Source organism: Xenopus tropicalis, chromosome 1, assembly GCF_000004195.4.
Source record: "Xenopus tropicalis strain Nigerian chromosome 1, UCB_Xtro_10.0, whole genome shotgun sequence".
Lineage (NCBI taxonomy): Eukaryota > Metazoa > Chordata > Amphibia > Anura > Pipidae > Xenopus > Xenopus tropicalis.
The window spans coordinates 187,126,664-187,151,278 of record NC_030677.2 but is presented as its reverse complement, the minus strand read 5'-3'; the positions used below and the strand labels follow the sequence as shown (position 1 = coordinate 187,151,278).

Below are 24,615 nucleotides of genomic sequence, written 5' to 3'. Positions count from 1 at the left end.
ACCCAGAGTGACAGCTTCATCTTTAAAGTGACATTGTTACCAGAATCAAAATCAAATGCCCCCATCTGTAACATTTGTGGCTTATTGTAGTGCATTTTTAAGTAAATGTAATGTAAATTCATTCCATGTTCCAGGGAATGGTGTTTTGTAATATAATGTTGTGACCATAGTTTGTCAGTAAATGTTCTGCCAGCCTAATAAAGGCTAATGTAAAGCCAAGATACATTTTATTTTTTAGATTTTATTATTCCAGTTACATTGCTGTATGAGGTTAGGGCCACAGTTGCGACAGATGATATACCAATGTGATCCTGCCTAAATCTTCATTAAGTAAGAGCAGGCTGCCCTCAGAAGGGAGGAAGCTGGCAGGCAGGGTGATTATCAGATGAGGCACCATGCCATCATTGTTGACATCATGGGAAGGCTAAATGTTACAGACTGCTAAAATGCAGCCATAAGGCCCCTCCGGGTCAGCAGCACTAAGGATACAGTGTTCCTAACAACATTTACTCACATTGGGGCAATAACAGTTGCACAATCCTCACCATTTCAATCTAGACCTCACCATCTCACCATTTCAATCTAGTATTCGTGAGCTGGGTGATTAAGGCTTGTGCTGAACATACTTCTTGCCTATTGTTTTAATTGAAAAAAAAAAAAAGTATGGTATTGTATGTATGTATTTATTTATTGAGCTAAACAGGACAAGCTGGGAAATTGAAGCTACAGAATATTTGGTCCTTGTGAGGTAGACAAATATATTACCAGCATACAAACCCCTTTGTTTGTTTTGTCTTACAGATAAGGTAGCTTCTGCTGCCCTGTTTAGCTTAACAAATAACAAAATACATATTGTTCTTGATTAAAACAATAGGCAAAAAGTTGGTTCAGCACAATCCCTAATTACAGTCATGTTGAACAAGGTGGTAAACTGTGCCATAGGGCACAATGTTTCTGTGACTTACATAGTAACATAGTAACATAGTAAGTTGGGTTGAAAAAAGACATACGTCCATCAAGTTCAACCATAATGCCTATATATAACCTGCCTAACTACTAGTTGATCCAGAGGAAGGCAAAAAACCCCATCTGAAGCCTCTCTAATTTGCCACAGAGGGGAAAAAATTCCTTCCTGACTCCAAGATGGCAATCGGACCAGTCCCTGGATCAACTAGTACTAAGAGCTATCTCCCATAACCCTGTATTCCCTCACTTGCTAAGAATCCATCCAGCCCCTTCTTAAAGTTATATAATGTATCAGCCAGCACGACTGATTCGGGGAGGGAATTCCAGAACCTCACAGGTCTCACTGTAAAAAATCCTTTCCGAATGTTTAAATGGAACCTCCCTTCTTCTAAACGGAGTGGGTGCCCTCGTGTCCGTTGGAAGGACCTACTGGTAAATAAAACATTAGAAAGGTTATTATATGATCCCTTTATATATTTATACATAGTTATCATGTCACCTCTTAAGCGCCTCTTCTCCAGTGTAAACAGACCCAACTTGGCCAGTCTTTCTTCATAACTGAAACTTTCCATACCCTTTACCAGCTTAGTTGCCCTTCTCTGGACCCTCTCTAACTCAGTAATGTCCCGTTTGAGCACTGGAGACCAAAACTGAACAGCATATTCTAGATGGGGCCTTACCAGCGCTCTGTAAAGGGGAAGAATAACCCCCTCCTCCCGTGAATCTATACCCCTTTTAATACAGCTCAAAACCTTGTTTGCCCTTGCAGCTGCTGCCTGGCATTGCTTGCTACAGCCAAGTTTATTATCTACAAGGACTCCAAGGTCCTTCTCCATTATGGATTTGCCTATTGCAGTCCCATTAAGGGTATACGGGGCTTGCATATTTTTACATCCCAGGTGCATGACCTTACATTTATCCACATTAAATCTCATCTGCCACTTAGCTGCCCAGATTGCCAGTTGGTCAAGATCCTGCTGCAGGGATGTCACATCCTGAATAGAATTGACTGGTCTGCAGAGTTTTGTGTCATCTGCAAACACTGATACATTACTCATAATACCCTCCCCTAAGTCATTTATGAACAAATTAAACAAAAGTAAAGACTTACATGTACGATTTAAATGGACGCTGCAAAATAAAATGTGTCTGTGGAGTTGTATGCTTGTTTTAATTGTATCTCAATTCAGCCCCCCCCCGCAAAAGGGGGAATTTATCATGCTATGGTTATGTGTATAGGATATTCTTTATAGCCATAACCCCATAAACAACTTTTCTTACTACTTAGGGCATTACGACATAACAGGAGGTAATAATGAATGAGGTGGGTAGCCAGAACTATAACACCAAGCTGAGTCCGTTTACAGCTCCCATAATGAGAGAGCCATTTTGACACTTGACCATATGGGCAGCTTTCCTTTCAGGACACCACCAGACTTTGCTCCTTATGTGGGGTTCAGAACAGCCATTTATTATGCATCAAATGTGTGATTGCACTCTTGTTTGTGCTCTCCCCTTACTGGCAAATCCCTTGTGCCCAAACACCTCTTCAGCACTGCCTGACAGAGGGCATAGGGAATAGACCCACTCAGTTTATTGTTGCAATAAATGAGTACTAGAATGGTAGAAGGTAAAGCCATTAATCCCCGTTAAAGGAACAGTAACACCAAAAAATGAAAGAGCTTTAAAGTAATAAAAATATAATGTACTGTTGCCCTGCACTGGTAAAACTGGTGTGTTTGCTACAGTAACACTACTATAATTTATATAATAAGCTGCTGTGTAGCCATGGGGGCAGCCATTCAAGCTGGAAAAAAGGAGAAAAGGCACAGGTTACATAGCAGATAACAGATAAAACACTATTGTATTCTACAGAACTTATCTGTTATCTGCTATGTGCCTGTGCCTTTTCTCCTTTGAATGGCTGCCTACATGGCTACATAGCAGCTTATTTATATAAATTATAGTAGACTTTCTGAAGTAAACACACAACTTTTACCAGTGCAGGGCAACAGCACATAATATTTTAGTTACTCTTATACACTTTCATTTTTTGGTGTTACTGTTCCTTTAAGTCCTTAAATACATAGTAAAAGTTAATTATCACAAACTCCTCTTTATAAGGAAGACACACCTGTTATCCCATGTACATAGCTCTGTGCGTAAGCTTTATGGTGAATGTGCAGCCAGCTTTTTTGGGCCTCACCAGAAACCAACCACCATCCCAGTAATTTGTTTACAGAGACCCAGATAAGGCGTTTCTTCATTGGGGAAGGCTACTTTTGAGATGATAACATTGTGCGACCATGGAGAACCATGTGCAAAGTGCCAAGCTGCCAGCAGCCACTTTTTTTTGCTGGCATTGGCATTGTCAGGATCACTCAGGAATAATCAGTCTTCTGTCCATGAGCGTTCCTCATCCAACAGCTGGAGTGCCTTCAGTAGGGCAGCATGTGTCCCATCCAAATGACTGGCAAGCAGGTGTAGGCAGCAAGGGCATTTTCAGCACCGCGCTTCTCCTTCAGAGGTCAGTAAGTTACCTGCGCTATGAGCTATAAGGTACAAAAGCCATATTTCTTAGCATATTTTTTATTTATATGAGGGGGCCCCTGATGTTCTGATTATCTGAGAGCAACCAGGAAACTCTGATCGAGCTCAGTAGTTTTTGCCAAGGTTGCCAAAATACCAGTTAGGGTTTTCTTTAGACCCACTGGCAGTGGAATGGTCCAGAAATATGTAAAGGAAAGGGACAGACTACATAAAATAATTTTAATAAAAGTTGAAAGTTGAAGCACCTTTCCATTAATTTATTTCCTTTTTTCATTTTCCAAAATTGTATCTTTGGAATGGCAACTGCAGTACACAGAACTTTTATTTTGTAAGCATTTTTTCCGCCTGTTGTCTGTGTTTGCTATCATTCCACACCCATGTACTAAAATGCCTTGCGATCAGAAAAGCCATACAAACTCCATAGAGACTCTCAGAGATTCTTAGAGAAGCACACATGCCAACCCCATAAATCTGCCAATCTGAATGAACAGTGTCCTCAAAACTAACATTTGTTTAGGGGCCCGAAAATTATGAGCATAGTTTGTGTGTGGGACTCCTTTTCCCTTTAATAACAGCCTGCCAACCTTCATTAAGTAACCTCCCTATGTTAAAATACAGCAGAGGATTTCTACTACTTTGGAGAGCTAGGGAGAAGGGCCATAATTCACCTTTTTGCTCCCCCCCCCCCCTGTAAAAATGTTTTCTTGGGCCCCTTCACTCATGACCCCAACTATACATCTTGGACCAGGGAGAAGTATGCTGGTAGAGTACAGTGACTAAGGGTCCTTACTGATCCTTTTTGTCTGGCCCCTCCCCATGTCTCTCTTCTTTATATGCCACTGCTATGGGGGGGGGGTACCTTTTGGAAAAATTATTTACTCTCTAATCTCATATCATTTTCATGATACTGAAACACATAATAAACCTCATCTCATAGGGACAGCTAGGAAGTCTGTATTTTCTCCCCATGCTTATTTGGGTTTCCTCTCGGTACTCCGATTTCCTCCTGCACTCCAGTAACATACAGGCAGGGCGTTTGGCTCACGATAAAACTGACCCTAGTGTGTGTGAATGTGATAGGCACCTTAGATTGTAAGCTTCACTGTGCCAGGGAAAGATGTAAATGATCTAATGTCTAATCTCTTTACAGTGCTGTGGAATATGCCAACTCTCTTAAAATAATAATCACACAACTAGGGCTTAGTTGCCTTTAAACTATCTATCCTTATGAACTGGTCCCTGAATTGCTTTTGTGAAACAGAGGAAAAGGGAGAAGTATGCAACATTCACCTTGTTCTGCTTGGGCTTCTTTGTCTTAGATAATTGGATTAATCATAGATACTGTTTGTCGCTGTGGGGAGCACATCTAATCTTTTAATTAAAGCCCAGACTCCCAAAAAAAAAATCTTTCCAATCTTACTTATCCCTAGGCTTTTGGGTCAATGCCGGCTGCCGTTGAGTTGACCTGAAAAATACTAAAGCTGAAATCTTATTTTCCCATCAAATCTCTTAATCAACAATTACTTTTTCCTTGGTGTGTAATCCTATGAGATAAGCGCTGACTCTTACCGTGGGTGAGAGAGGCGAATGTACTCAGGGGATTTTCTTTATCTTCCTAACCTGGTAGCTTGTATGAAGTCACATAGAAGGAAAAGGAAGTTTGAGGCAAGAGCAGATAAATGCTTATGGCATATTTTCCTGCCCTAGCTATGTTTCCTGCTGTGTCTCTGTGGTTTGTCCTCTTCCTCTGTGACTTTCTTCAGCAGACAAAACTAGAACTGCAAATAAAATGTTGGATGTTTTATGTTGAGTGAGGCAGCACAGTGGCACAATTTTTGTTACTTTGCAGTGTTGGAGTTCCAGGTTGGATTCCAGATAGGGTGCTAACTGCAAGGACGCAGTGACAAAAGGGGCAGTCCTTGGGGGTTTAGTGAGGACAAAGGGGCTAAGGTTACCACCTTTGTTGCTGGCTAATGCTGAATAAAGGGGTGGGGCTGATGGCATTGGGGTGGAGCAGTGATGCTGGGAGTGGTCATGATGAAGTCAAGGATGGGCACAATGATGTTGGGTGGGGTTATGCCGCAGGGCAGGGATATTGCCTCACTTGGATTTAATTGCCAGGATTTCTGTCAAGTTTTCTTAATGTTTTAAACCAGACAAAATGTCTTGAACCAGACAGCCCTTTGAAAAAATGGGATGGTCTAAAACTAGAGAGGTGGCAACCTTCGCTCTGTCTATTTTGTGCCTGATTATAAAACCCAGTCCTTTAATTTAAAGAAATCTATTATACACAAACCAGTTATCCAAGTACCGCAATACCAATTCCTCATTTATTTCTGTAATAATAAAAAAATTAACTATACTTGAAGATAACTAAGCCATGTTGATAGAAAAGATAACACAGCGAGTATCAAAATATTTTCAGTGTTTTCATTTATTGGCCAGATTATTGTTTGGGTTTCAAAAGGCTGAAAACAGAACAGAGAGTTAAGACCCGAACAAGTCTAAGAAAAAAAAAAAACTGTTCGGGTCAAAACCAAACAGGTGGCCACCCTATAAGGGGCGGAGCTATGATGTCACCGACATTTCAAGAAGAATCTGGGTAGGAGAAAGGAAGAGAGGGTAAGTTTTTGGAAGGTTCTGGGCATATCAGGGGCTTGAGGGAGAGCAGGTGGTGGGCTGAACTTCAGGGTATTTAACCACATTAAATAACTACATTGCTGGTAAAATAGTAATACTGGCCCCGGCCTTGGCAGGCTGACCGGGTGGCAACCCTACCCCCAATGCCCCAGCAATGTCCACCGCTGCTCCCCACCACTCTTCTCTTGGCCCCAACACTCACCTCTCCTCTAGCGGCATTATCAGAAGAATGCACCTAACCACAGGCCAACATGTTTGAGGAAGGCACCGGCCCATCGGGGTATTTAGAAATGTTTCAATCCCCATTCTTCCTATTCTCAATTTAATTCTCTTGTAATAAATAGGTACTTGTTTAAATAATGGCCTGGTGTGATAAATCTATGTCTGAAACAGAACAAGCAGTAGTGTTTCACAAAACTTTCCGTCCTAGGGCGTTCTATACACAAGACACCAAATCTAATATCTGCCTGCTCATTTTTTCCCAGAGACACTCCCTGCAAGACTGCAATAGTGGGAGTTTGTTTATGCTCAGTTATCTACTCAAACAGTGATTCAATTTCCTCACTCAAAGCTTCAGCCCTTAGATTGAGCTTGCAAAGGCAGGCAGAAACAGCCGACGGAGAGTAGCCATAGCAAGGCTTTCCTAAGCTGGATATAAGTACCTATGAGTAATCCAACATGTTATGGCAATATAAACAGCTTTCAACAAGCCTTGTCAAAACAGATTTTCAACCCATCTCTGAATGCTCTTCAGGAGCCCAAGCAGACGGGATGTTTTGTCGCTTGTGCTTAATCCCCTCCAGCGTGGGCAACAAAACATCCAGAGTTACATTCCTACCTGCCCGCTCTGGAGGAGATGAAATGCAGGTGACAAAATGTCCCGTCTGTCAATTATCCCCTTAGGCACAAACCCACCCAACTGATTTAGCTACTGAGACATTTGTAGACTTCATTCAGAAAGACTATTATTATACAGGGAGTAAATATAAATGTATTCTTGATTAATAGGTTGATAGCAAACCTTCACAGCCAACCTTTACATAAGACAACACAGCAACAAATATACAGATGTCCAGCAGAGTAAGACCATAGGTTGGGTTTCCTTATATATGGTGTGTTTACAAAACGGGGGAACACTGGGCCTTACAGGGGCTGCTGTAAGATGCCATAGACAGTCACTATTTAGTGGGCTGTTGGGGGGCTGTTTGGACCTCTGTGTACTTGGAATGCCAGGCCCTATTTTGACTCCTAGTACAGACCTGTTGGCATATACTCAAGATTAACACTGGATAGTTTTCTCTGCTGCAATAAAGCTTTAGATTTGTATTGGTGCTTAAGGTGGCCATACACCGGCAGTTTTAAGCTGCCAGTCCAATTCTTTCTTCTCTATACAGCAGCTTATCTGCCTGTGTATGGGCACCCCCAATGGGCCTCCCTGAAAATTGGCCTGATGTTGAGCAGTCATGTATGATTTTGCTGTTGAATCAGGGACTGCATCGGCTCATTGATGTGTTCCTCATTCCAACGGCTCATATACCAGTCATAACTAGATCTTTTTTTCCTAGGGCCCATAGATCAAATTAGCCCGATATCACCTTAAGATGTGCTTATGAGTAGAAAGAACTACCTGTGTGTCCCCCTCACCAAACAAGCAAATCTTAAATGTATATATAAAGAGAGAGGAAATGTACCATTACAATGCTAGAGTGCACCTATTTCAGGGCTTCCATATTCCACTTGTTGAATGGCGGCTTAATAATCAGTTTACTCCACATAGAAATCAATTCATTGTGCAGATGCAATTGCCCCCCCCCCCCCCCCCCCCCCCACCCCACACACACACACACACACACACACTTTTCTTGGTAGAAGCACAGCCTGTAAAAGCCTTTTTGACTACAGCCAGAGCCCTTCCGCTGGTGGGAGACTATCTGGATCCTGACTTGCTTATTGTGTGTTTCCTGTTGTCTGCCACCATCTATGCCAGTATTTTTGTTCACAACAATACTTCGAGTTACACATTATTTCCAGGAATGATATGAAACGTCTTATTCTGACAGCAACAGCACCTTCATTGTGTTCTTGTTATGGTTCAGCGAAGCAGTTTTCCTTTCCATGATTTGTTTCCTGGACAGGATGCTGTAATCTTAGATGGCTAGGGAGAACTAGGAGTAATGGGCAGAACCCAGCCCTAGTCACCATAGTGACTTCAGAACATGGGCACACGTGAGGGTATGCCATTGACATTACTGTCACACTGGGTCCTATTCACACACTGTACAATGAAAGTTTATTGGATTCTGCTCAGTGCCTTTCCCACTTTGTAGGCAATTGTTAGTAAGTGATGAGCTAATAGATCAAATAGCTAATAGCTTATTTACCATTAAAAAACTTTACTAATTAATTAAACCTACCAAATATGTGGTTTTTCCAGAACACTTCTTCAGAAGAAAAAAACACTAAAAAGACAATTATAGTAAGATGGTATTCGTTATTACGCTTGCTCCTGTATAGGTAATGCTTATATAAATCTGGCATTCTCACTTCTCTCAACCTTATACTGTTTAAGTTTGTAGTTATGTTTCCAAGCCCTTTTCAGATGGCAACCACTGATATATTGATATTATTATTATTTTTATACAGTACCAATTTAGTCTAGAGCTTCAGGGATTATACACAAATCACATACCTCTCCTCAGTCTAAGGCCCCTATTTTATTCATACTGTGCTTAGTTTTATCAGCAGTTGATTAACCTTCCTGTATGCTTCTAGGTTGTGTTGAAGGAGACCAGAGGAAATCCATCTGGACATGGGAACACCATACTAACTGCTTAAAAAAGGCAAAGCTAACTGCTACACCACTGAGCAGTGTTCTTATTTTTATACAGCCAGTTTAAGAGATGAACAATAAAACAAATTGTATACATTGTAAGCATACCACTGAAATACAGTAAAGAAAGTAACCAGAGGGTCATGGTGGGGCGCCCCACAGGCCCGGATTTGTGGAAAGGCCACAAAGGCCCGGGCCTAGGGCGGCACAAGTTTAGGGGCGGCATGCCGCCCCACCGCAACAGAATTTTTAAATTTGGTTCCCATACGGAGCAGTCGGGACCTCTCCCCACTGCTCCGTATGGGAGTTTAAATGTGCGATTGTGCATGCGCATTGGTGACGCATGATCGCGCATGCGCACTCGGGGGAGAGGGCGCCGCGCGATCACGCCTGTGCACTCGTGGGGGGCGGCCTCGGGGCGCTCAGAAGTTAAATCCGGCCCTGACGCCCCATGTAAAAGCTGCACTGATCTTGTCCTCTTCCACCTTTGTGTCATTGTGGAAGCATGGGTTTATTAACGGGGTGTTACACCTTTAAGTGAACTTTCAATATGTTATAGAATGTCTTATTCCTAGTAGCTTTTCAATTGGTCTTCTTTATTTATTTTCTATATTGCTGTATAATTATTTGCCTTCCGCTTCTACATCTTTCTGAGCAGCTATATAAAAACAAAGAATTACTTTTTATTTTTTATCTTTCTAGTTGGGTCTTCTCCTTTTCATTTTCCAGTCTCTCATCCAAACCCACTGCCTGGTTGCTAAGTAAACACAACCCTAGTGACCAGGGAGCTGCTTAAACACAGCCTCATTGCTGGTTTGGAGGTTGATCCAATCACTACTGCCTTGATGCTCGTTTGTAGCTGGTGTAAATATTAATATATCACGAGTGGCACTTGGTTGCTCACAGTCTAGGCTTAAGTATTGGGGAGTTACACATTTATGTGAGTGACACCATTGTTGTTCATTTAAAAGGAAAGCTTTAGCAAATGGGGAATTGAATAAAACCTCCCGTCTCTGTGTAGCCAGGCCTGTGCCGACACTGGCAGACATAAATGCTAAAGCCTTGGCCGCTTTCCAGTGGAATTGCCGGCTGCTTTCTCACTCAACCAGTCTGAGGAGCCTTCCTTCAGCAATTGTTCAACACTCCAGGAAAGCCGTCACTGCCCATTGTTCATTCTGAATCCCCGAGCAAAAGGGCATTGCTTGTGATGGCAAGGTGATTGTTCCACTTATTAATGACATGTTTTTTCTAGTAGATGGGAGAAAATATCCCCGTCGCGCCCTGTCCCCTCTTAGGCTGTTACATTGTTTTTATATCATTTGCCGTTTGATTAATCATTAATGGGGGGTGATCTGTGCCTTTAGGAAGGGAAGGCTTGGTTAACAAGTGTTTTGCACACATAAAGCCCTCTATTGACTGCTAAGCATGGTCAGTATAATTACCCCCTTCCCTCATTCTGCATCTAGGATGTATCTCTGTATTTCTTCTTGTACCCTGGGACAACTTTATCTATTTAATCTAGAAGGATTCATATTTAACAACATAAGTAGGCAGGAAAGTGTTAATAAATTGACACATTTATCAATGCCAATGCATGTGCCCGTTTGTCTTCCTTGCTTTGAGCCATCCAGCGCATTTTGTTTCAGTGGGCATCAGTACTCGGCCATGCTCAGCAGCCGCACGTGTCCCCGCTCCCCTATGCTCCTCACATTCCAAACAGAGAGTGAGTTTTGAGAGCACAAAAGAAATTGTTAAATAGAAAAGAGATTGGTATTACAAGTGATGCCCTCTCGTAAAAAGATACTTGTTATGGATGAGCCGCCTTGGTGCTTTTGTTCCGTCGCTGCTATCTGTGCTGCTTTGCAGCGTGACACACTCAGACGTTCTATAGCAATAGAGATAAGTGAGAGGAAAGTCCCCTGTATTAGTAAGAGGTCATTCTTGTATATCCTTCTATATTCCTAGCTGAAGATTAGATATGTTTATTGCATGCTGTGATTTGGCTCCAGTTTTACTTAGTTTTACTTAGTACAGGTATGGGATCCCTTATCCGGAAACCTTGGTGTATGGAAACCTTGGTCCCGAGCATTCTGGATAACGTGTCCTGTACCTGTTTAATGGAATAGTTATTTTTGGTGTACAGATATGGCATCTGTTTTCCGGAAACACCTTATCCAGAAAGATTGGAATTATGAAATGAATTATCTCTCATAGATTTCATTTTAATCAAATACTTAATTTTTAAATGATTTCCTTTTTCTCTGTAATAAAAAAAACAGTACCTTGTACTGGATCCCAACTAAGATATAATTAATCCTTATCGGAGGCAAAATAATACTATTGAGTTTTTTTAATGTTTTAATGTTTGGGAGATAAAAATTACAGAAAGACCCCTTCTTTGCAAAACCCCTGGCCCTGAGCTTTCTGGATAACCGGTCCCATACCTGTTTGTATTGGGTGTCAGTAAAGAATTGTCTGTCAAATAAATGACTTTATTTTCCATGTGGTTTCCTCAATGTGTCACAAGCAAACAGATGAATACATACAGATCTGCTTGCTTAGCCAAGTTGCTTTAACCACTTTGGGCCAGATTGGACCAATCCAAACTTCTGGGGCACCAATTTAATAATTCTGAAATGATAGCGTAGTGACCAGGGGTGTCAAACTCAATCACTTAAGGGGGCCGAAATCTACAGATACTGTATGGTCAGGCACAGTCACCAGGGGCCACATAAAACAGCCAGAAGGGCCGTATTCAGCCCACGGGCCTTGTGTTTGACACATGTGGCGTAGTCCCTTGCTTGGCCCCATGTTCTCCAGATTGCGTTATACAGTTCCTCTCAACCTACTCCTTTGCTGATGGACATATTCATAAGCTCTGCTCAGCTTCATAGAGCTCTGACGAAGTGCCAGGGAATTATGGCATGAAAAGTGTATCAATGTTATTTTTTTACTAGTCTGAACAATATTTGAGTAATCTCAAATCAGATATTCACTAGAAAGCGAACTGTTTTGGTCCCTCTCACAGGAAAGATCAACATTTTGATGATGTGTTTTACCAAGGAAAAATGTCAGAAACTGCTCCATGTGGCCTTAGCTGCAGGAGCTCCAGACTGTCATATTTCTCAGACACTGGGTGCCTTGTCCTACATGGCCATTCTGTGGTTAATGCACTACAGAAGACTATCGCTTAGAATATCCTTTGATAGTAAGAACCCTGCATTGTGGCCCAAGGACGATGCTGGGACCTCATCCTTCAGTTCTTCTAGGGTTTTACACATATACAGTCAACAGCTCCATGGTGCAGGACTTTTCCAAAGGAATTTAGAAGATAAGTTGAGGTTTACAGGCACAAAACTGACTTAAGGCAACTAGCCATCGGAAACAGCACAGCAGCTTTGAAAATGAATAGATGTAAAAAGAAAGGCATAGCTTGATGCACATAGTGTTAATTTTGTCTAATTTAGTGGCACCAGTCACTGGCATTGACTAACATAAGTGCCAAAGCTGTGTATCAAATTGATACTGTGCAATTGATTTGAATGTAGTAAATGCAGAATCACAGCATCAAGCCCAACATTTGAGACGGTCTCCCTCTGCGCCGGACAGAACCATCCTAGCAGCTCACTTGCCTCCTCGCTGCTGGGTTTGTGCTGAAGCAGGACCACAGATGAACAATGAAATTGGGTGGGACAATTCAGTTATTTTCTTATTCACCCGGCCATCAACAAAAACCAGACTGTCTGGGTTACCATCTGCAAGTTTTGACCCAATCTGATGCCTAGGGTGGTACTGGAACTAAATACAGTGCTGTGTAAAGGAGCAGTTGCACCAACCAGGGGATTCTTCTTATATATACCCCCTCATACACACTAAATTGCACCTGTTTCTGTGGCACTAGAATACGTACAAATGTGCCTGCTTCTGTCTGTCCAGCTTGGCTAAAGGATTTACCTTGATTCCACAACAGCTTTATAGAATAAAAGCTTGTGCTTTGGCAGATAGGGGACTTTTCTTAATTTAATCCATGCGTAAAAGGGGAAAAACACCTAAAATTACGTCACGGAGTGTCACGGATGACAATAATTAGTAATAAAACAAGTCAGTCTGGTTAAAAAAAAAAAAGAAAATTAGAAGTGAAATTGAGAGAAGAGTGGCTTTTAATCTCTCCGTGGTGGCGAGCCCAGACGCTTCCCGAGGACTCACTTTGTGACCAATTCTGCGGCGCATAACTAATGTCTGCGCTCTGTTCTCCCTTTTCTGTCGGAGTCTGGGACGCGCTATCTGTCTTCCTTGCAAGTGACACTATCAATTATTCAGTGTGTCATGTAAAATACACAAACAACCGTGGCACGTTAGCAGAAGAAATGTTTGTCTCGTTATCTTTGCAGACAAATGGAACACGTAATTGTATGTTCCTTTATAGTTAATCAGTCCACTAAAACCGTTTCTGGGGAAGTATCATTATTTACCTTTTTCTCTAGCTTTAAATGGCGTCGTTTCTAGTTAATGATCCCTTCTGCTGTCAGAAAATTAATTGTTCTTCATCAGTGTTCTTCATCTGATATAATTGGCTTGTTTGGGACTATATTATATAATAATAATGAAAACCAAATACATATATTAACATTAAGTGCTGAAGTCTGTATGACAATTCTCTAATTTATCTAAAAAATTGGTTATGTAAACATAAAATAAGTTTTTCAAGCCTTTCAGGTTCAGCCTTTTTAAATGCTGTGTTGTTTAACTGTACAAATGTCACCCTATACAGTGGCGTAACTACCCACCTCCACAAAAAGATGCCTGGCCCCCTTTTGCTTGCGTGCCCCCACCTGCTTGCTTTAAATCCCACTCCCTGCCCACTCTCATACCTTAAAGCAGCCAAAGAGTGGGGATTTATATGCAACAATGGAGGAAGCAAACCCCGGGCACGCCTGTCCCACATTTGCAAGGCCAGCTTCAATGTAGAATGACCAACATGTACTATATGTATGTACAATGAATAGATTTGTCTTATGACATCTATTAGGAAAAGCCAAGTAGCAATCGGAAGAGAACGTCCAGTGAGTATAATGATATGGGAGGTGGCCACGGGGACTAGGGGGTCTGCTTACCAAACCAACTGGTAAATCATTCTTGTCCACCTCCCATATCATTATACTCACTGGATGTTCTCTTCTGATTGCTACATGGATCTTTCTAATAGATGTCATTAGACAAATCTATTTGTTGTACATACATATAGTACATGTCGGTCATAGTACATTGAAGCTGGCTACGCATGGTACATTTCACCTGATTCCAAGTGACCAGATCTGTGATCAGATTTGTGGGAAAGCAAATTAATAATGTCACAATCACACCAGAGGCCCAAACAACCCCCCCAGCCCAATAAATAGTGACTGTCTATGGCACCTTACAGCAGTCCCTCTGGCATTTGCCTGAGCCCAAAAAATGGAAGTCTGGGCCTAGTGGAAAGTGAAAGGAAACTAGAGAAAATTGCATAGGAATGTGATTTTTTTATTTAGGAGGTGGCAGAGAAGCAATAGTTAGAATTGCTGCCTGTCGTTCTGGGATTGTAGGATCAATTCTGACCAGGGCTGCTTCTCCAAGGAAGTTCCTCCCTATTCTTCCAAGGGAATTTTTGTTTCTTTCAACAGCCTGAAAACATACTAACAGCCAAATTGGCTCCTAAATGAGTTGATATTGATACTGTTCTCTTATTTTAATAGGTATGGTAATAGCACACATTACATGGAGAACAGTGTGGACGATAAAACAAGAATACCTTTCTATTGGTGTCAGTGTTCCACCAATGAAAACATTTCTTTTTTTACTATATGCTAGAAAGTAGAAAACATTCTGTAATATATTAATTATATTATATATTTTCATTTGTGTCATGTCAGCCAGTTGCGCTGCCATAAGTCAGTAGTTAGTTGCCGAAATAAAACCGTTGCGTGCAGTAGACTGGGAGTAATGGTAGGAACAGGGATTGTTTAGGGATGCTTCAGTGATGGGAATTATACTCTCTCTTGATAGAAATGATTTTACAATCTCTAGATACGTAACACAGATGTGCAGTGTTTTGCAACAATTAGATTCTTAATTACTCCTTTATTACATTTTTCATATCCCAGCCCTGCATTTCATTTGATGGACAATATTTTAATTTTCTTTATGTTGTAAATTTGCTAATAACTCTAAAGGATAACTGATCTTTAAGACTCATCTGGGAATAAATCTTTGTCAGACGGTGATATGGTGTTATTATTATCCTTTATATAGCACCAACATCTTCTGCTTTATTGTACAGGGATCATTATTCACATCTGTCCCTGTCCCAGTGGAGCTTACAATCTAATTTGTCTTATCCTCTTCACACACCCTGGGGTCCGTTTTATTTGGAGGCAATTAACCTGCTATGTTTTTATGTGGGTGGGAAAGAGAGCACCTTGTTGACATTTGTCTGTTAGAGATGCGTTCTTATGACATATTGGCACACCCGTGTAATAAGAGAGGCTTTATTTACAGGTAGGTTATAATGTATTTGTAAGCAGCGATATTATATTCTGTAATATTGTCCTGAGTTTTTGTGCCACTGTTTATTTATGACTGATAGCTGATATAAAGGTATGGGACCTGTTATACAGAATGCTCGGGACCTTGTACTAAGGGATCCATACCGTAAGTCTACAAAAGAATAATTTAAATATTAATTAAACCCAAAAGGATTGTTTTGCCTCTAATAATGATTAATTATATATTAGCTGGGTTCAAGTACAAGGTATTGTTTTATTTAAGAGAAAAAGGAAATAATTTTTGAAAATGTGAATTATTTGATTAAAATGGAGCCTATGGGAGATGCCCTTCCTGGAGCTTTTTGGATAACGGGTTTCCATTACTTGTACTAGCTTCTTTAAGGAGGAAAGAGAAAACTTTGTTGATAAACCTCAATTGGCTTAACTTTCATGAAATAGTTGATTAGTTCCTTGGTTTTACCCTATTTTGATGGTACCCATTTCATGGGCCACCGTCACGTGCCAGTCTGGTTATTCTTGATCATTTGCACATTGGCTTTGGTGTGGGAATAAAACATTTGCCTAGCCAATTATTATGTGGTTCTGGATCATGTGGATATCCATTAGGCATGCTTGTGGTCTGTGGCCACCAACATTTCTTTTGGCCCTGATTTGTTCAAATGCCCCACCCTATTAGTGACTGAATCAGGTATATATATCTGCTGATTTAGTGACCAACCTAAACAAACAGATCTTTACATTGATGGGCAGATTTCCACAGCACTATTATATTTCTTGCTTTCAAAACCAGCGAGCAGCAATTTTTCATAATTATATTGCAACTGATTTGTTGAAAACTGCAAATGAGGTTTCCTCGTACCTACCCGGCCATGGAGTATAGTACTAGTATGGGATCCCTTATCCGGAAACCCGATATCCAGAAAGCTCCAAATTACGGAATCAAATAATTCAGATTTTTAAAATTGATTTCCTTTTTCTCTGGAAAAATAAAACAGTACCTTGTACTTGATCCCATATAAGATATAATTACCCCTTATTGGATGCATATAATCCTATTGGGTTTAATTAATGTTTTATTGATTTTTTTAGTAGACTTAAGGTATGAAGATCCAAATTACGGAAAGACTCCTTATCTGGAATACCCTTGGTCCCGAGCATTTTGAAAAACGGGTCCTATACCTGTATACATATTAATGGAATAACTTAAAGCTTTTCTATTCAATTGCCTGGACCTAATATCCAAATCACTGTGGTTTAAGGGCAGCAGTCCCTGAGCTTTCAGTTCCTACCGGTCTCCAAATGCTCTAAATTATAGTAAGTCTCTGTAATATATTTTTACTGCTGCATTTTTTGTGCAAGTTTAAATTTCCATTGGGATAACTGAAAGTCATGGTTTGACTCAGTACAGAAGCCTCTGAGAAGCTGAGTTGGTTTTCGTTTTTACAGGGAAAAGTTTGCAGCAACCCAAATGTCCAGTGTGTGTTAGCAAGTCAGGCCAAGATGTTGGGGCTGATGTCCTGCCAAAAACAGAGTGTTTGCTGGATATGTAATACCAGGGATTAAAAAAAAGACTGAAATACTGTTGTACAAGACAATATGGCAATTTTACAGTTGTTGCATTAACTCAACTCTTACCATGTTCTTTTTCTTCTCTTGTACAGTTGTAGGACAAGCAACAGGAAGAGCTTAATTGGTAGCAGCCAGTCTCCTGCCCTTCCTCGGCCTCACTCCCCTCTCTCTGCTCATACAGGTAGGAATGCATCCCCAATAGAACAGCACAATTGTCTGGTTTATGGTGTTAAAGGTCACGGACGAATGGCTACTGCTGTCAGTGTGGTGTTCTCCTTTTCCAATTGATTTCCCATTCCGCAGCACCGTGTCATGGTTTAATACAGTATATATTTAGTATAGGCTGGCTTTTATTTTCCCCTAGGAACCCAATGTTGGGTAAGGTTGTTCAGTTTCATTGACTAGGTCATAAATGGGTTGTTTGGCAGCAGCAGTCAAAGACCCAGAGAAACATTCCCTGAAACCACGTACTCCCAATGTCACCATTCTAGCAAACATAACATATCTTTTTAAAATGATAGATGTTTTTTCTGATTGGTTGGGTTCTGGGGGCAGGGGCTGCCATAGACAGTCAATATTTAGTGGGCTGCTGGGGGGCTGTTTTAAAAACCATAAAGCGTAACAGAACTGCTGCTTTTCAAATGAATGCAAAGAGCCTTTACATAAGCACAACTCTATAACAGAATGTAAATACATGTTTTTCCCCATTGCTGTTCTGCTGTACTAAATATTATAACGATGATGTTCCTTAAATGGTATTCTTGGAGAGCACGTTATTGGGCATATGTAGAAAACAAAAATGCAGAAACTTATCACACCAAGTGATAATAATTCTTTAGCAATGCTGGAGATTATATTCCAGCATGGAAATGTCTGTGTAGGAATTAACTCCCACACTTAATTGCCTTCATTGTTAGGACTATGCTGGTAATAACATGTAAGCAGGGACTTAGGAGAGAAAAAAGCTTTATCACTACCAGCATTTTTGCTTTGTTGCAGTTAAAAGCATGTGATTCCGAATAGCTTTGTTTAAACAGTTTTCTGTTAATCAGCCTTTATTAACGTGGGGCTGGAAGGGTAGGGTCTCCTAGAATATTCAGGGTGTAATTGGCTATTCCCAGCATATTATTGACACTGTTAGAGTTGCATATCTGTGTAAAGAATTGTTTTAAATGTTATGTATTTCAGTTCTCTTTACCCACTTAAAAAGATAGTTCTAGAGCAGAGAATTTGATAAATCTGCAACAATTTTTTTTTATTATTATATTTTTTATTAACCAGTAGCCACTCAGTAAATAATACCGATGGTTAGTTCTCAGCCCAATGGGCACATTTGCTTACGTAGACACAGTGTGCAAAGTAAGTGAATTTTCACCCTCGTCAGTCATGTTTTTTTCCCAAAATTCTGGCATCCATGCAGACACAGGTAATTTTCTTGAAGCAATTGCCCAACGATTTGCCCAGCAAATCTTTCCAGATATGGATAGTACATGTGTTACCTTAGGGAGAATATCTGTTTCTGAAAAATGTTCTTTGATTACTGGTATATTTTGTTCTGTAGCAATCAGAAACAGTGTAACATGTTCTGATGTTGCAATATAGACACTTCCTATATATATGATATGCTTAAGTTTCTTAATAGTTTTGTTTTTCATTGTAGTTTCTCAACACTACTATGTGTTGCCTCTTGATTTATGCTTGGGTTGGCTATGCTGAGGTTGTAAAAAGCACAGAGAAGGTTAGTGGGCTGGAAATTACTGCTTGAAAGCCTGGAGGGACAGTAACCAGTCCTGCCTAGACAACTGAAAACTTATATAAAACTAGTTACATTTGCCTTAGTAAGCTAATTTCTATGCATTAAGAGAAATAAATCTTGTTGAGAAAGAGAGTTGTTGTGATTGGGGAGGAACGATTTGCATAGGTTTGGCTTTCCAGTTGAACTAGAGCTTCTAGTACCAGGCCTATGCATTAAAAGCAAATTAGTTATCAAAGGAACTAGGTTTACAGGTATCCTTGAGAGTTTGGTTGTTAGTGGGTTGCCCATTCTACAGTCTTCCCTTCATATGCTGCGTTGTTGCATATTTTTCTGCCTATATTATGCCTTTTTGATCTCACTAGTCCAACCTTCTGGGTTTTGACTCCACTGGTACCCCAGCTGAAAGGGTAGTCAACTGCTCCATTGCTTTCAACCTAGCTAGGAGCTTAGGGTCTGTCTATGCTCAGCACCCACAAGGCGAGCCCGAGTTCTTCTTTGCTTTCAATACCAGAGAAGCATAGATTTGCACCTCATAGCATCAGGCACAAAAGAGCTTGGGGCAAGGTGCCTATGCCTGTACATCTATTAGACCATTTTCCTAGGAACACGTGAGCCTTTGCATGGCTATTTTACCTTAGGGAGAAGCTTCGTTATTAGAACAAACCCAACAAAGACAGCGGCACACCTTAGCAACCATTATTTAAACCTCTGTTCCACATAGACAGCGGATTAGAAGGCTGGAACAGTGGGCAGGGTGCCATGTAGGATAGCAAATGCGTGTGAATGAGAATGTACTGCCAATAACAGTGCAGTACAAACAACGTGTAATGTGATTGTTTAAAATCACCAAACTCTTCTGACTGCCAGAGGCCCATTGTTCATCTTTTTCAAAGATATAATATCATTGGACTTTCTCAGTTTCCTTCCTTTAACTCCCTGTAAAGCAACATATGCTTAGAACCAATCTCGCTGCCTCTGTGTTTTTACGAGAGTCTGACACGTATTGGTTAATAGCCAAGCTTGGAATATTATATACAGAGTCACTTTGCTGTTGGCCTGGTATGTTGCATGATGCAGGCTGTATCATTTTAGTCTGGCTCCATGAGGGCACTATTTGGTATCTGCTTCTTTAGTCCCTTGTTTAGTCCCACCTGAGATTAGCTGTTTGGAATGTTAAGTGATTGTGACTGCTGATCCCAGTGATTAATGTGGAAGATCACTTAGTGAGCCAGAATAGCCACAATAGCAGCCCATAACCACAGCCATATTTTAATTAAATTAACTGAATTGCTGTCTAAATGTCAGGTGATCTGGCCAGTTCGACATTTCTGCCCTTGTGTTGATGGTCTTTATGATGGCTGATTATAAGCCATATCATGTAGTGCCTGTGGAGAGAGACTAAATTGACTTACACATGTGCTTTAGAATGCCAAACGTACCTACCCTAATACAAGGATTTCAGAGAATGGAAACCACCCCTACTGTCTGGCTGAGCAGCCATGGAGACAGATATAGTCCAGCAAGGCCTAGAGAAAACCCAACCATGGCCTTTAGAAGGACTTCAGCACCAGGGTCGCTCAATCCATTGACTTCTATAAGACTTAAGCTTTCACTGTAGGCATTTTCTAAAGATGTTAATTTTAACTCTCCCACACTGTTTAGAGCAGTATTTATGTACTCCTTACTCTGAGGGCCAGTATTCCTGCTGCTGCTTCAACTATGCTTGAGTAAAACTGGGAGAAGAGCCTGTGACTATTGTTTCCTCAAAAAAAAATAAAAAATATATTTTTCCATAAGTGTTTCATAATAAAAAGGTAACGTGTTTTCTTTGACTCATCTTACCGTGACTGTAATTCATAAAAATAACAGACTGCCCTATAATCCCCTTTAATCACATTATTGAATAACAACTCCTGTATATAATCCAGTTATCAGACATGGAAATACAAGAAAGGCTTCATGTTGTTTCGCATTTCCAGTTAATTGTATAAAATGTGATCGACAATCAAGGATACTTTTAAATTATCACCTGGCACCAGCAGTTAACAGTGTCAATTATAATTAATCCTCCTATTCCCTCGGCACTAATATCTTTTCAGTTCACCAAAACCAACTGTATTTGCAAGTAGACAGCTATTAAAAGTCGATTTATAATGAACATAGTGGGTTCAGCATATGCCTTTTCCTAAAGATCTGCATCTCTTCCTTCTCCGGCGAAGATGTAGTACTCCTCACAGCTAATTACTAAACAATGCAAGCATTTAATTAATCTTGGATATACAATGAAAGCTTCCTAAATGAGGCACCCTGTGTATTGCTCTTGTGATGTGGTGATTACCTATTCATTTTGCCACTTTCCCCCTAAGGAAGAATGAGTTAATTACCTACCTACTGTCTGGCCGCCATTTACTTTCCCTTTGGCAGGTCAGAAATATCAGCGATAGTCTCTGCAGTATATCAACATTACGGCACAACTATGAGCATTCGGCAATCCCAAGGAACAGCAGGATTTAAGTAATAAGCAAGCGTTGCACATATGGGCAGGGAATTCACTGGCACCAGTTTTCATTTAAAAATCTCTCAGGTATTGACTTGCAGATGGGTGGATGAGAACTGTCAGTAGAGCAGAGAACGATGAAGGTCACGTATCTGGCTTCTTCGCTACTCAGCCTTTTAATAAACTTGTTTTTTTATTTAGATTTTTTTCCCCCCCAATGCTTGGTCTGTACTTTATATCTCCTATGTTCTAATAATTAAACACACAGCTGGGAGTTACCACTTTTCCAGACATTCTATTTATTTATATAATTAATTCCTTTGCTTGCTGTGGTTTTTTTTTGTTTTTTTTTACAGTTGCATATTAGGGACAGTAATGAGAATGAAAACACATAAATAAAGCTTCAAAAAAAATCAGTAAAATTTTAAATATTTAGCAACCAGGAGTTTGTTTATTTAATAGCCAAAGGAAATTGCTATTATTATTTATTATTATATTGCATCTTAAAATTAACTTTTAGTATACTGTAGACCAGTAGTTACCCAACTGTGGGGCAGGGGGGCTTATTTGGATGCGATTTGGTGATATACCTGATAGCCCAGCTTGTAGGTCAGGGTGAGATTATAGGTGAACACGCATTTGCTGCCGCAATCGCTGTTAAGCCATTTTCCTATACAGGTATGGGATCTGTTATCCGGAAACCCAGTATCTAGAAAGCTCCAAATTATAGGAAGGCCATCTCCTGTAGACTCCATTTTAATCAAATAATTAAAATTCTTAAAAATGATTTCCTTTTTCTCTGTAATTATAAACAGTACCTTGTACTTGATGCCAACTAAGATATAATTACCCCTTATTGGGGGCAGAACAGCCCTATTGGGTTTATTTAATGGTTAAATGATTCCCTTTTTCTCTGTAATAATAAAACAGTACCTGTACTTGATGCCAACTAAGATATAATTACCCCTTATTGTGGCAGAACAGCCCTATTGGGTTTATTTAATGGTTAAATGATTCCCTTTTCTCTGTAATAATAAAACAGTACCTGTACTTGATCCCAACTAAGATATAATTACCCCTTATTGTGGCAGAACAGCCCTATTGGGTTTATTTAATGGTTAAATGATTCCCTTTTTCTCTGTAATAATAAAACAGTACCTGTACTTGATGCCAACTAAGATATAATTACCCCTTATTGGGGGCAGAACAGCCCTATTGGGTTTATTTCATGGTTAAATGATTCCCTTTTCTCTGTAATAATAAAACAGTACCTGTACTTGATCCCAACTAAGATATAATTACCCCTTATTGGGGGCAGAACAGCCCTATTGGGTTTATTTCATGGTTAAATGATTCCCTTTTCTCTGTAATAATAAAACAGTACCTGTACTTGATCCCAACTAAGATATAATTACCCCTTATTGGGGCAGAACAGCCCTATTGGGTTTATTTAATGTTTAAGTTAGTTTTTAGTAGACTTAAGGTATGGAGATCAAAATTACAGAAAGATCCTTTATCCGGTAAACCCCAGGTCCTGAGCATTCAGGGTAAGGGTCCAATACCTGTATTTTAACCCTATGAACTAAGGGTGGTACCAATGAGATTTGTATTTTAGAGCACCCTCTTCTGTGGTAGACTTCATAGGAAAACGTCTTAACGTGGATAAAGCTAGAAAATAACGAAATGATAAAATATTTAATTTATATGGTAAAAAGAGAGTTTAAAAAAAGAGAAAGTTGTAGAATTGTTCCAGGCACAATAATGTAATAGCTTTTAGGTTTTTTTTTTACCACTTGTCCAAGTTGTTCTCCTCTGTAGGGCTCAAAGCACAGTTAAGGTGTCCATACACGGGCCAGTTTCAGCTGCCGATATCTGCCCGTTATACTGATTCGGCAGCTTATGTGCCGTGTATGGGCACTACCGACAGGCCTCTCCGGCTAAACCAGATCTCGATCAGGCAGGGTTGATTTTTCTGTCCGATTGGGGACTGCATTGGCTCATTGATGTGGTCCCCAAGCCAATGGCGCCTGTGACCACCATTTTAATTCAATCGTTTGGCGTAGGTGGGCATATCAGGAGAAGATCCGCTTGCTTGGCGACATCACCAAACGAGCAGATTTTAGTGTATGATCACCTTTAATTCATAAAAACTTGAACTGCCATGAGATATAGTTAGTGGTATCTGGTATCTTAGGGCCGTGGCAGACAGTGAGATTAGTCGCCTATGACAAATCTCCCTTGTCGCAGGCGACTAATCTCCCTGATATGCCATCCCACCAGCTTGAATGTAAATCGCCGGTGGGATGACATATGCGGCGCCGCGATTTTGGGAAGTTGCCTTGAGAGGAAACTTCTGATTTAGGGAAATCACCTTTGGTTTTGTGCGTTCTATATTAAAGCTAATGCCATCCATAAAATGCCCACATTCGGTTTCTGGTAGACGTGATGGGGAGTGGAATTGCCACAAGTGAATATTTTCACGCTGTATGGTAAATTTGATCTGGCATGGCTCCATCTGTATGTTCCTCCCCATGTGTTCTTTTCTTCCTTCAGGGACTCTGGTTTCCTCCCACATTACAATAACATTCAGGCACAATAATTGGACCCTGATACACTTAGCACTGATTGTAAGCTCCACTGGGGCAGGGGCTGACGTTAGTAATGTATAATCTCTGTAAAGCACTGCAGAAACGTGTTAGCTCTATGTAAATAGCATATGAATGTATGTATGCACTCACAGGACTAGCTTTAATAAATAAAAAAAAATCTCTTTATTTGTGCAAAATCAAAGTTTCAGTCACACCTAACCTTTATTACGATTGGACATGACCAAAATGTTGATTTTGCACAAAAAAAGAGATTTTCCATTTTTGTCAATAAAGTCCTGTGAGTGCTAAGTTTATTCTTCAAATTTTTTCTGGCTTCTGGACATTGAGATTTGTCAGATCAATAAGTGGAATGGCCTCTGAAGAGGCCGTGTCTGTGCACAGTAGCAGTGGTTTGTACTCATTCAAATCCCTGTGCATTGTAGGCTACAAGGTTAAGGAGGAAAGCTATTAATAATTATACTATTAAATACCCAGGCAGTGAGTGCAGTGTGCCTGTATGAGAGGGAGAGGAATGATCCGCGTTGGAGACAAAAAGGAAAAGGCATATTATAGCGGAGACTGACCCTTTCATAAGAGATGTAAATGGATGCGCAAATTGTGCCATTAGTATAGACTTCCTTTGCTGCCCTGCCTAATCCATTTAATCAAGCGTGATT

The 24,615-nt window shown here is 40.4% G+C and overlaps 1 protein-coding gene across 8 annotated transcripts in view; it reads left to right on the top strand.

Moving 5' to 3' along the window:
* The window catches only part of mast4 (microtubule associated serine/threonine kinase family member 4), a 294,389-nt gene that overhangs the window by 197,823 nt on the left and 71,951 nt on the right, over positions 1-24,615 (top strand). For all 8 annotated transcript variants that reach the window (XM_002934204.5, XM_012967214.3, XM_012967220.3 and 5 more), the window contains one exon: positions 17,190-17,278. In XM_002934204.5, the coding sequence (XP_002934250.3) occupies positions 17,190-17,278 (89 nt within the window). The remainder of the gene's footprint in view (positions 1-17,189; positions 17,279-24,615) is intronic.